General features: G+C 43.5%; 1 protein-coding gene across 5 annotated transcripts in view; it reads left to right on the plus strand.

Annotated features, from left to right (window-relative positions):
• Positions 1-13,705, plus strand: part of rimbp2b (RIMS binding protein 2b) — an 82,798-nt gene that overhangs the window by 65,682 nt on the left and 3,411 nt on the right. For 2 of the 5 annotated variants that reach the window (XM_044366385.1, XM_044366412.1), the window contains 9 exons: positions 90-743; positions 1,053-1,202; positions 1,559-1,720; positions 5,240-5,348; positions 7,331-7,512; positions 7,660-7,828; positions 8,344-8,447; positions 9,914-9,985; positions 11,296-11,430. In XM_044366385.1, the coding sequence (XP_044222320.1) occupies positions 90-743; positions 1,053-1,202; positions 1,559-1,720; positions 5,240-5,348; positions 7,331-7,512; positions 7,660-7,828; positions 8,344-8,447; positions 9,914-9,985; positions 11,296-11,430 (1,737 nt within the window). Of the gene's footprint in view, positions 1-89; positions 744-1,052; positions 1,203-1,558; positions 1,721-3,312; positions 4,090-5,239; positions 5,349-5,837; positions 5,964-7,330; positions 7,513-7,659; positions 7,829-7,989; positions 8,053-8,343; positions 8,448-9,360; positions 9,388-9,913; positions 9,986-11,295; positions 11,431-12,290; positions 13,525-13,705 lie in introns of those variants that run through there. The other 3 variants (XM_044366403.1, XM_044366393.1, XM_044366420.1) reach the window with 3 other exon arrangements.

Genomic DNA, 13,705 nt, shown 5'->3' on the forward strand with positions numbered 1-13,705 from the left:
AGATGTAGGGTTACAGAATAAGTGTTTGTGCATGCTGACATTCTGAATAGCCCTTTGGTAAGGACTGTCTGGTTCCTTTGTGAATGCAGATAGCAGAGGTCTTGTACCCCACAGCAGACTATGTGACGGTGGAGTTAAACAGGATTCAGTGTCTGGAGGCCAGGGAAATCATTGTAAGGACGTTATCAACACAAGGAGAGTCCCAGGACTCACCAGTGGCCATCATCCCGCACAATCTCTTGGGCTCTCCACGCCTCTCCCACCGAACCACCGCACCTCCCCACCCTATGCCCCACCCAGCACACACACAAACCCATCCTCCTTACCCATCTACGTACCCCCCGAATCACCCTCAGCCCCAGGTGCAGCCTCTGCCTCGAGCACAGCCCCACACGCTGCCCCATGCACAGCCGCACTCGCAGCCCGTCTGCCACCCACCTCCTCTTCCCCAGCCTCATTTCCAGCGCCACCCCATGCCCAAGTCCAAACCGCTCGTAAGTGCCAGAGAGCCAGAAACCAAAGAGCACGAGGTGGGCCTGCGGCCAGGCAAGCCCTGGGAGCGCTCCCCCTCTCCGCTGCCTCCCATGCGCGGACCCAACCTGGAGCCACCGCACTTCCAGCCACGGCGATCGCCCTCTCCTCAGAGGATCCTGCCGCAGCCTCAGGGAGTCCCCATCCCCAACACCATCGCCAAGGCCATGGCCAGGGAAGCTGCCCAGAGAGTGTTCGCTGAAGGCAACAGGGTGCGTAGGAATTAAAAAGCATTACTCATCTCAACATAATTTGTCTGTCAGGATAATAAAATCATTTCACTTATATATGAAAATCTGATACCTTTTAAAACCATCAACACAACATTTATTGGTTTCAGGATATAACTGTTTGTCTCTAGAAAACAAAACTACATTGGCAAAAAGTGGAAAATTTAAACATACTGTTAATTAAATATCAATTTTTTCACTTGGTTTGCAGAAAATTGGATTTGTAGAAATTTTACACAAACATATTCAGACCCCTTTATGGTCCTAACATAAATACATGTCTCTTATCAGGTTGAGAACAGGAACATCTTCAGTGAGCGTGGTAACACCCTGCATCCGCTCAACTCAGACGAGGAGGAAGACGGCTACGACTCCCCGCATGCCAGGAGGAGAGGAGCCTCGGTGGATGAGTTCCTCAGAGGCTCGGAGCTGGGCAGACAGGTACTTTCCACAAAACACAACAAGCTGTGCTCAGCCAGTCAGTGCGCGCATCACTTGTTTCTAAGGAGTCAGCGGTAATACATGGGCAAAATCATATCAGTGGAACTTCAACATTTCAGTGCACATAGTGTAGCTGTAAGGGAGTTTTGACCAACACAAACACACACACACTTTTGAGAGCGTCACTTTTTGGGTTTGACTGGAAATCAACTATTAGCTTATTTATCCATACTGAAAGCTACAAGAAAAATCAGACATGACAGTGTCAAAGATGTTCCCAGGAGGAAAAGATAAAATAAAACTATGTACTCGAGGCCACACTCTGCTGCCTTTAACTCCCTCTTGTTTTCTCTCAGCACCATCACCACCACTACAGCCACAGCGAGGAGTACCACACAGAGAGCAGCCGGGGTTCAGACTTGTCCGACATCATGGAGGAGGACGAGGAAGATCTCTACTCTGAGATGCAACTGGAGGAGGGGCGCAGGCGCAGCATCAACTCTCACAACACTCTAAAGGTACCTACCGCACACCTTCAGCCCGTAGTGGCCAGGGGGAGGAAAGAGGAAGGCGGGAAAGAGAGGGAGGGGAGATGGAGGGATGGAGGAAGGGAGGGAAGGTCATGCCATCTGCAGAGGTTCCTACTCTCTCTCACAGGCTCTACAAGCAGGCCCATCGTGGCTTTGCCCGGCTGAGCTGCCTTGTGTTAGCTGAATCAGCCTCCCCTCCCTAACCTTCTCCTCCACCCCGCCCCTCCAGCACTTGCTTTATCCATTCAGGGCTAAGCTCACAGGAATGGCTGTGTATACATACCTGTACGGCATGCGAGAGGGGAAGCCTGTAAACTAGAAGCATAATGTTTTTTCTGGTTTGTATTGTATTTTAATGCTCTTTATACTGCACCGAAGGAGTGTTACTAGTTAAAATCAAATATTAGAATGTGATATTCAAATTAAATTTACTGTATCAAAGGGTCATGGCATATTAAGTGCACATGGGAATCTCATTTAAGTGAGTACTTAAATGGAAATATTCACTTTTGTTTATGTCTGTCATGTCCTAATGTTTACTTTCTCTATTGTCAATGTAGATGTTGACATTGTCAGTACATGATTCTGTCTTCATTTGGTCTGTTAGTGAGGATGTGTGGATGTAAAGCCAATCTGTTATGAGAGTGAGAGGTACTGTTAAGTGGCTGATTGGTCCTCTGTATTGTAGTAGACCTGCTATCAGAAGTCAATACAAAATCACTGCAAATTTCCCTGTGCAGTAATGTTGTGTTCCTGAGGTCTATTCATTGGTGTATTTACTTTATATTTCCTTTAAATACACCAATGCTGCATCTCCTTTTTGTCATCACCATATATTTGTATATAACTGTTGCACATCATCTACCCCCCTTTATATTTCTGTAAAAACATTAGTATTTTGAAGCATGTATAGTAATGATATAAAAGCTTGAATTAGGTATTGCTCAGGGTGGAATAGTTAAAGATGAATTTGCTTTGGCTATTGTTTCCTGTGAGCACATAGATGGAAGTTCTGCGTATGTTGCAAAATGTGAAATTGTTGCCAAGAAGTGTCCTAATATATCCTTAGTAATTGGTTCTTCTGCTCATTCAAGCTTCACATTGTTAATTTCTGGCTTCTTAAAGATTCATTTATTGTTTTCATCTGCACTGATGTTTTGATTTAACCCTCACCAGTTGCACTAACACCGCCTGTCACCGACAAAACTTTCATTTGGATATTTCTCATTTCTCACGAGCGAAATTCCCTTTTTCACAATTAACCTCTGTGCCCATGCTCAGTTTATCAGTTATCGCTCCATATTTTAGCCAGATTCCTGCTCAGAGCATGCCATTTCCTCCTCACGGAATGAGACTGCATGTCTTGCTACATTGCCACAAATAACTAATTCTGTCTTTATTTTGTCTTCCCCCCCCATTTATTCTATTCACATACTGTGTTGTTTCCTGCCTGTTCTAAAACCTTCGAAAAACTTTTCAACCCCCCTCCCCTTCAAAAAAATCTAAACTGAACCTTTTGAATTGAACTGACTAACTGAACTGTAAAAATGGGGAACATTGCCTCCTGGTCATGACTGAAGGCGTATTACAAGCGTCAGGACCTTGCTGAGGAAAGAGACTGCTGGGACCTCCAGAGGGAGGTGGTGAAGCAGAAGTCACTCCGAAGCAAGCGTCTTCACAGCATCCCTGAGGTGGCTGAGGAGGAGTCGGACAGTGTGGACAGCATGGGTCAGCGCCTGTGCTTCGAAGATGGCGGGCGACCGGGAACGCCACACACTCAGCGGAGGATGTACCCCCCAGACACCCACATGCACAACCATCTCACCCCCAGCAAGAACTCCCGCCATCTGCAGCGCCAGCGCTCCTTCCCTCGCTTCTCTGACAGCCGTTACTGCTACAGTGCAGAGGACCGCGGCTTGATACGACCCAACCGCCAGAACACCAAGAGTCCTGACAGCGGTTTAGACTGTGGCAGTGAGGAAGAAGGCTCTCTAGGCCGGGGTCATCGAGGGTACTATACGCACGGGAGCCCCATGCGGCCTGTGCGCATCATCCACTGTGAAGGCCCAGTAGAAAGGCGGGCGCTGGCTATGGGCCGTAAAAGAACTCTAACTCGCCAGTGCAGCGTGGAGGAGGAGTTCTCTGACGTCCCAGTGACTGCAGCCAAGTCAGTACACACGGGTGACTTTAGGAACAGGGAGCACTTTGGGCCTGTTCGGGAGGCCAGGCCACGAAACTACTCCAGGGAGGGGGCCCTGAGCGAGGGCAGGCTGAACGAGCTGGACAGGGTCTATTACAGTCCCCACAGGGAGGCTAGGGCCCAGTCTTTGTCCAGGCTCAACCGGGACCAGCCGCTGGTGTGTGATTCAGACTTTCTGCTGTACTTTCCATCAGCAAGCTGCAGCCATTCTGTTTTCTTAATGTTGTCTGTTTTTCTTTATGATTATCCCCCTTCCTTTCATTTGGCATTTTGTTTTTAATTTGATGACAAGTTATCACACGTTCATGGTTGGTCTGATTTGATGTTTTATTTTGTGTGAATTACTTTGCTTGTACTTCGAATGTCAGGTGGATTTTTAAAGTAAAGCTTTTAATTACCTAAAGGCCATTTAACTAAGTTTTGACTTCTCATGTCTTTGAGGGGAAAGGTTCCATTTAAAGAAAAGCGGCAGCTCAGCTGCAGCAGTTTCTCTGTGCAATGCATGGGGATGTGCTGCCCCTGTCTTCTCCCTTGCCTTCTCCCTGCCAGCTGCCGGTTTCATATGTCGTTCTTCATGTCTCGCCCTGTAGAGCTGCATCCATATAGCTCCGCCTTGTGCTTGGAGCTCTGTTTCAGCATCTCTTACCTCTCATTGCTTCACATACAAAGGTTAAGTCTTTTCCAGCCTGTGGTGACTCATTTAGTCCATCATCTCTTTGATTGTCTCTTTTACTTGTTTCAGCAAAAAAAAATTCTCTTGTTCATCATCATTTCTCATTTATTAAATGTTTTGATAATAACAAGCCCCAGGCTGAGGCTGTAATGGCTTTGCTCAGCTAACCACATCTTTGTCCATTCTCTCTCTCACACTCAGCCTTCCACTTGAACTCTCCTTCTCATCTGCTCTTTCTTTCTATTCTTTATTCATCGTTTATGTCATTTGTGTCATCATTTGCTTCCTTTTCTCATCAAGGAGCTGACATGCACAGAACAAAACAAACCAAACAAATGGTCTTTAGCTAAGCATCTGACCCTCCCTAACCCCCAGTCCATGTTGTTGTGTTGGGGGTTGGTTTGATTTACTTGTTTTGATGGTTTGTTGGGTTTCTTTATTGTTTTATGGATTTTTTTTTACTATTATTTTGCCTCCCTAAGTACAAATGGAAGCCAATCATTTGCTCTTATGGTGTTTTAGTTGTTTTAACAGGATTGTGGGATTCTTTTAAATGATTTTAAATGTTTAGTTGTCCTCACAATGCAGGCAGTGTATTGTTCTAACCTCTTGTTTGTTGTTTTTTACTCTAAAGATCATTGGGAACTCGCCGTCACATGGAAGCGCTGATCGTCTGGACCACTCGGGGAGGAGGCCGGTTCACATCGGCACCCCCCCTCAGCGAAGGCCCATCCCATCCATTGGTTAGTGAGGTCACCACATGAGGAGACGCCTCATCCCCACCTGCAGGGCCACTGATGTTTGTGCTATTTATACCATGTGTATCCCTTACCCATGTGAGCCGAGCTGTACATCTCTTCCATAGAGCTTAAACAACCACATAGACCCTTTTTTTGTGGGGTGTTTGCACACCCTGTAGCTGTCCATCCCCATGAGCTGGATTCGCCAAATGTTCACATGCAGTTTTGCAGGAAAGTTATCCCCTATGCCTGTGTTTACTGTGGGTTAACATGTTTTACATGACCACCCAATTTGACCTCCCCACAACAGTGCAAGCATTGCTGTTTTACACCCAGTGACTCCAGAGTGAAACCTGTTGCCTTGTACACCCCCCACCTCAGGGCAACCTCATCATCCTACTGTCTCAGCATGATTGAATGGGCCATGGGGTAGAGCAGAGTGTGTGTGCGGGGGATCTCTGACCGTAACGTTGTGATTGGTGTCTTCTGTAGAGATCACCATGGACAGTAACAGTGAGGGGAGTGAGGGGAACCTCTCACCCGTCAAGGAGGATGTTTACTATGGCAGTGTAGCTCGGCGAAGGATATGGCGATCTATGTCCTCAGAGGATCAATATGGTATGTGGTGCAGCTTCTCTCCAAGATGACAATTCACCTTGACAATGCCAGAAAAGGCCAAGAATCGTTCTTGAACACATGCAGTGATATCAGTGGTGGTCTTTGTTCTTTGCTGGACAGTTAGCTGCTTTTGTTTAGCTTAGCTTAGCTTAGCTGAAATAAGCTGACGGGGGAAGACAAGACTGGCCACTTTTCCCGTTGCTGGAGAATGAAAATCCCTTCCCTGTATGTACTCCTACGCCTTCAATCCCAAGAAACCCCAACCCACCCACTCTTCCCATTCACCACTTCATATCCAGACCACTCTTCCACTCCACAGCAACTTAGCCCACCCTCCTATTCCTTAGCTTCTCCACCACCTCCTCTTTTCCTTCTCCCACCTTTCCGGGCCAGTCGCCTTAATTTTTGCATGACCCGCTTACAATACAGTGAGAAGGAAAGATACATTACTGGATGAGTTAGTGCATTCTTGCCTTGTTGGTATTACTTGGTTGCACATTCATTAACTCTGCTGCCATCACAATCAAACACAAGTTTTACACTGTTAAAGCACATTTTACCTTCCAAAAAGCATATTTTCAGTTGCTTGCCACGATACGCCTGAGTCACTATTCAGACTTACTACTTTCTGCCATTGAAACATTTAACATGGTGATCCATAAGAAGCATGGGGGACTGATATCAGGTTCATCCCGTCCCCCTCACTGTCCCTGATATCTACGTTACCAAGAACTGCTGGGGCATTTGATGTGTTATCTCCCTCGGGAACGTGCCCCTTTTTCCGTTGCACATTGTTTCCAGATGTGGCCTAAAAGCATGACATTACACCTGCATTTGATGTAGGAATGCTCTCCTCATTGTGTCCGATCCCGGGAAAGCATGCATGTTAATCAGCCTCTGTGAGATAAGGCAGTGAAACAGCAATGAACAATAGTGCAGTGTTATTTGTTTCCTCCTGATGTGCACAGTCATTCAGTTTCCCTTGCACCCAAAAGCTGCTTGACATGTGTTTCCTGTCTGTGTTGTGTTGTGCCGTGTTCTATGATGTTTAGTGACTGTCACGCCCAGCAAGCAGAGATGTGTGAACGAAGAACCCTACTGTCCTATGACGACTGAGCCCATATTGTAAAAGCATTCTTTGCTTCTAGTGCGTGAACACAACGACAATATCATTTTCAAAGCAAAACCGATTAAAACTACAAGTGCAATTATTTCATTCGATCTCTGGCTCTTTTTTCACACATGCATCTCATCACCCTCTCCCCTGTCAGCTCTAACAAAGAGACATCTTCTGCTCTCATTGCCTCTACAGCCAGCGTGGCTGTATAAGGCTGGTAGTAGCAGCAGAGGCCTCCTCTATGTTTCAGACGGCTATGGCGAACGCAGGCACGGGCGGGGACGGCGCTCCCCGGAGTACTATGAGGAATCGGAGCTGGAGGAGATGACCCGTGTGTTTGTGGCTCTGTTTGACTATGACCCCCTGTCCATGTCTCCCAACCCTGATGCTGCTGATGAGGAGCTGCCTTTCAAGGAGGGCCAGATCATCAAGGTGGTGGCTCGACTCTTTGACGCAACTAAAACATACAGATGGATGTTAGATATCGACTAAAAAATAAACTAGAAAAGAAGAATCTTTGCCAATCGTTGCAGGTTTTCTGGTTTCTGTCCTTCCCCTGACTCTTTGTTGTCCCTTTAGGTGTTTGGGAATAAAGACACGGATGGCTTCTACAGAGCTGAAATCCGAGACCGAGTTGGCCTGATCCCTTGTAACATGGTCTCCGAGATCCAAACAGAGGATGACGAGATGATGGGCCAGCTCCTCAAACAGGGCTTCCTGCCACTCAACACTCCTGTGGAGAAGTTAGGTGAGACATCATTTTCCTACCCTCAACTTCCTTTTTTTACTTTGCCCTTTTATCCCCTATCTGTGTCTATCTGACCAACGTTATTCTCTACTGAATTGAACATTTCTCCTTTCCTCAACTCTTTCCCACTTAATTATGTTTTTTTCTGCTTTCCTGTGAAGTGAACTGCGACCGTTTCAAAGATGGCCGCTCAATAAATCGCAGGTCCCGAAAGTCCAAGAGAGGTCTGTGTCCAGTGAGATTTCCTTCTGCTCTCTGCTTCATCTTCCCTGCTTTTTTTCACTCCACACTATCCTTTCCCTGTCTTTAAACTATTTGTAGCTAATGTCCCTTGGTATTTTACAATCCGCGACCATGAACATGCAAGCCAGACGATCACAGGTCACAAAGATCATTGAACTTGCAAGGCTATTATGTAGCGACATTGGTCATCACATCCTTTAGTGTTTTTTTACATTATTCCCAATGATTACTCTTTTCTTATGTCTATTTTTTGATCCCTTCTCCTCATCAAGAGAGGAACAGGCGGAGTGGGCGTCAACACCCGATGTCAACGAGGAGAATGGTGGCCCTGTATGACTATGACCCACGAGAGAGCTCCCCTAACGTTGATGTAGAGGTACTGTCCTCCTGTATAAGCTCCAGCTATCCACTTTGTCTTGACCATTTTGTCACCATCATTATGTAATGCATAAAAGCAGTCAAAGCACAAAACATTTTGAGGTGCACAGGCACTACAGTGAGGACTTTCTATTTGTAATTTGTAAGCTTAGAATTAGTTCAACATTTTGAGAAATGTGCTTATTTGCTCTCTTGCTGAGAGTAACATGAGAAGATCGATACCAATTTTCATGCCTGTCCATTGGATATGAAGCTACAGCCTAGAGACAGAGTGGTAACATTGGGAAATAGCTAGCCTGGCTAGCGACAGTCCAGCACATAACACCATTGTAAAACCACAAATTGGAGTTTCTACACTTCGGTTTTCGTGTGGATTAAACAAATATCATGATTATCAACAGATATCATGTTTATAAGGGAAATTTTGAGGTGCTGGTTTTCCCCTGCTTCCAGTCTTTATCAGTCTCCTACCTGTAGCTTCATATTTTAACAAACAAACATTACAGTTTTCTCATTTTACTCTTAGCAAGAAAGCAAATTTCCCAGAATGTCACCTGATTCCTTTCAGTTCGATTCAGGGCAGTGTGTGCACAGGTGAGCTTGAATGAGGAATTAGTTTGTAAGTTGTGTAAGCAAGGATTGAAAGTACTTTACCGTGCTGTTTTTTATCCCCCACACCCCCCCTCCACCCGGTTTCACTTACTTACTTACTCTCAACTTTCATTTGGCACTGTCACCGACACAGTATAAGGGTAACAGACTGAATGAGGAGTTACAGTTGGCATTGTGTAAGCGAGGATTGAACGTACTTTCCCGTGCTGTTTTTTTGCCCCCTCCCCTCCACCCCCCAACCCCACCCCCACCCGGTTTCACTTACTCTCAACTTTCTATTGGCACTGCCATCGACACAGTATGAGGGCAACAGACTGAATGAGGAGGTGAGTGAGGGTGAGGAGGGTATGGTACTGTCTGCTCTGTGTGTGTTTCCTCCCCCCCGTTTGTTGGAGTGCGAGGGAGGAGGTGGGCTTCGGATAACGGGCCTCGGCCCTCTGTCCCTGGTGGTTATGAATACAGCCCCTCATGCATTGCCTGAGCTAGCATCTCCCCTCCTCGGTTTGGTCTTTGTGTCGACCTGTCTCCTACATACTGTACATATGCTATGTTTGGTTTGTGTGTTCTCAAGAATCCCATAGGAGAGATGTGCCCAGTGTGTTGCAATCCTGTCTTCAAAGTTCCAACATTTGATGCATTTACAGTTGCAACAGTCCGTCTGCTGAGACTGAATTGACACTCGTGCTTAAGATGCATCACATTGATTTGGAGAAGGAAGCACAGCATTTCAAACTCATCAAACCCCAGTAAATTTGATGTTTTGGAAAGTCTTCTGCACCCTTAAACAGCTGTAAACAACAAGAGAAGTACAACAGGCCAAATGAATCTCAAGGCTCTTTTCTTCTTTGACAGGCCGAACTGACTTTCTGTGCCGGTGATGTCATCACAGTTTTTGGAGAAATAGATGAAGATGGCTTTTACTATGTAAGTACTAAACATTTCTATTTCCAACAATTCTGTTCTGTTGAACCTGTTATTACCATTCACAGCGCATGCTTACAGTTGTATTAAACATAGTTTTACGTAAAAACACATCTGTACAAACTTACCCATAGAGTTGTGGAGTGGGAAGAGTGATTTCACAGTGGTTCTGGATTTAAAAGCCTCTTTAATTTTGTACATAGACAATTGTAGGCAACTTACAGTTGGAGCACTTCCATAGCTTGGATGAACATGAAAATATCTCTTTTAATAATCAGTTCAAAAGAAGAGGAAATATCTTAGAAAAATATGGTTCTTTGATAAAAAATCAAAGGTGTATAGCTTGTGCAGAAAACCATTCATGGAGAAAAGTAAACTATGATTTCTAAGGAGGATTTTAGTGTGAAACATCTAATCAGAGTTTAAAAGACTGTTGACAGCATATTCACAAATAAACTGTTTTTAGGCTGATTCCACTTAATAAGGCCAGTATCGGCAATGATACTCATACTAGTGCATCAGGTTCACGCATCCCTGCTTTTAAGTTGATCCGACAGGCTTGTAAGGAAACAGTTGCTTATTTACACTTCCAACAGAAACAGTTCAACAATTAGCATTCATTAGACTCTGTTTTTGGTCTCCACAAACTCCTTAGGGAAATATCTGCTTCTTTAGCTGCTACAAGCTCCTCTATGTTCACCAGCAAGTCGATTATTTTGTCTGTCTGCTGTTTGGTGCTGGACAGGTAGGGTATAGTATGTTTATCAGAGGATTTTAGCAAGCTGCTGATGAGAGCTGTGAGAGTGAATCAAAACAGTAAGGTTAAAGGGATAGTTCGCATTTTTTTGAAGTAGGGTTGTATGAAGCATTTATCCATAGTCAGTACATTACCTGCAGTAGATTTGGGTTGGCAAACCACTTCAAAAAATACAAACTATCCCTTTAAGGATTGGAACACCAAAACAATGGGCTGAAAGAGCTTCATAGAGCAAAGACAAACTGCATGGGGCAGGTGATAATTATCTGTAGATTCATCACTACGAGCGGATCCTTTCACACAGTCATTTGATTCATTGTTAATATAAAATGAATTATAGCAGCTTTATAGGCATCATTAAAAATAATTACAATGTGGAAAATACCTCCAGAACCAGCAGATCCTCCCACTTCTTAACTCTATTGCAGCTTTCATTTGAAACTTCTCAAAGCGTCAGGTGCCTTCTCAAAGTATTAGGACAACTTGTTCAACTGGAGGGCAACATTTCAATTTAAATATGGCAGACAGAGTCTCACTGTCCTTGTGTGTTCCTCAGGGCGAGCTCAATGGACACAAAGGACTTGTTCCTTCCAACTTTCTAGAAGAAGTGCCTGATGATGTAGAGGTTTTTCTCACTGACTCACCATCTCGATACCCCCAGGACACTCCAGCACGGATAAAGACCAAAAGGGTACATGCTCCTTCGCAGTACTAGCCCTCTGTCATCCATTTACTCTTTTCAGTTCCCTCTATCTCCTTTAGTTTCGTGTCTGTGCGTGTGTGTGTGTCTCATTGGTACAATGGGATTTCTGACTTATGCTGTAAATAAATAGATGTCTAAGATCTATGAAAAAAAATATGAAAAACTTAAAGACTAATACTTGACAGAGGTACTTTTATTTTTCATGTTTACTGCTGTGAAAAGGGTGGGGGGGTCTGCATTGTATAATACATGGATATATTGTATTCATAAAGCATTCTCAATGAGAGTAAAATGGAGGGGGGAGAAGCTCCTGTAACTTTTTACTTGTTCTGTCATGTCTTGGAAAAACAGCAGTTAACACTTTTTGCACATGCATATTTAGCATTCTAACAGATGATTTATGAATATATTATGTGTATGATCTCAAATCATTTCTAATAGAGTAAATAGTTTTGATGTACTGAAAGATGAACTATGTAGTCTGTAGCTCAGCATGTTCTATAGTCCAGATGCATGAATTCCTGAACATTTTATATAAAGATAAGTCTAGTGTAGTACAACTTTTGTATCTGCTCCTGAACGCCTTGTTTTGTATATTGCTTTCTTGTAAAGTAGGTCACTTAGCCTATGTTGCCATCAGAGAATAATTTCAGAAGTAATTATTTAAAAAAATGTAAATATGTGATGTTATTTTTGTGTTTAACAAATAATGCAATTGTTTAAATATTAATAGGTGTCATCAGATATTTCTTTCCTTGTGTTCTGATTTGCCATTGTCATAGTGCAAACTATTGAAATGCCATCACCATATTTTTTTATTTCTTTTCCTCACCCGCTTGGCAAAACAGAAGAAGAGTGTTCATTTCACACCTTAAAGGCTCTGTTTCCGTCACGTAAGTGAGCAACTGAGGATACCAAGATTACGCTCCCCTCGTCTAATGCAGATGACATGGGTACCCTTAGTTTCTGGTATGCAACATGTATACTTTATATGACATTCCTTTAGTGCTGCTATACCTGTAGGTAGTTTTTAGGAATCTTTGTTTCACCAAAACACTCAGTGCTGTTTGTTGATAGGAGACAGTAACCCCAGCCAATGCATTAGACAAGAAAGTATGGTATCTTCAGTTGTTTCTCTGAGTGTTGTACATGACAATGTCCGTCTCCTGAAATAAGTCTCCTGCTGTAACTCATGGTAAGCTAAAAGGCCAGTGTTGCACAATTACCCTCTATTATTAAAAACAGCACTGCTAACATTTAGACTACTTTCAGTGCAGTATGACATGCTGCATCTTGTAAAGAATTACAGAAAACCTCCCAATTCTATGCAAAAACCCAAAGAAAAGTGTCAACATTTTGTTCATTTGGTTTAGTATTTCTAACGTCAGTTGGCTTTTTTTGCTCCAGCCAAATTTAGGACCCTTGTTAATGTTTCTGTCTGATACACTTTTTCTCTGTATGTAAGGAATACTGTGAAACTGTAAGAAAATACATTTTTCCTCATTTTGAGGATCGTGAAATGACAAAAATCAGTTCAAATCAGCACCAGTTTTGTGAAGCAAGGTCAACAAAATTGCCAACTAAGAGTTACTGATTTAAAGTGAGACTAGGTAATGTTTTTGCTGAACTGTGGACATTGTGGCTATAATGGCTATATAATAAGCTACTGTAACAGTAGGACAAGTTGAGACGAGTCAGTGAACTGACTCAGTAATGTCCCGCATACAGCAATATTTACCTTAAGTTTTCTAACATTAGCCACCACAAGCTACTGGTCATACCAGTCCAAGAAAGGCTGTAGCAGCAAAACCCTCTGGTGTATTGAATTGAGCAACAGTGTGTTTTGTTTCTTATTAATTCAGCTTGTGAACAGAGGAATGTGTTATTTCTTCTCTCAGACGCTACATACCGTAGTCTCGCTTTAAACTCAGCATAATAAAATACCAGAAAGATTTTTGATATGTTACGTGTTCTGGCGTATAGATTATAATCACACATACTGTATATAGAAATACAGCCTCATAAATGGAATCTTTAACCATCTGTCTTCCCAAAAGTGCAATTTTAAAGAGCCTTTTAGCTCATGATTACAGAAAAGGAATAGTGACTAGTAGTTTCTCTGTAACCCAGTTGTATCAGTAAATATCTATATATATATATATATATAACAGGAAGGAAAGTGAATGTGATATAAATATGTCCCACTTGTCCCCAAAATGCAAATGTATCTGTTTATGTGAGAGGAACTGCCCTGCCTTTGATA

The sequence above is a fragment of the Thunnus albacares genome, chromosome 2 (assembly GCF_914725855.1).
Source record: "Thunnus albacares chromosome 2, fThuAlb1.1, whole genome shotgun sequence".
NCBI lineage: Eukaryota > Metazoa > Chordata > Actinopteri > Scombriformes > Scombridae > Thunnus > Thunnus albacares.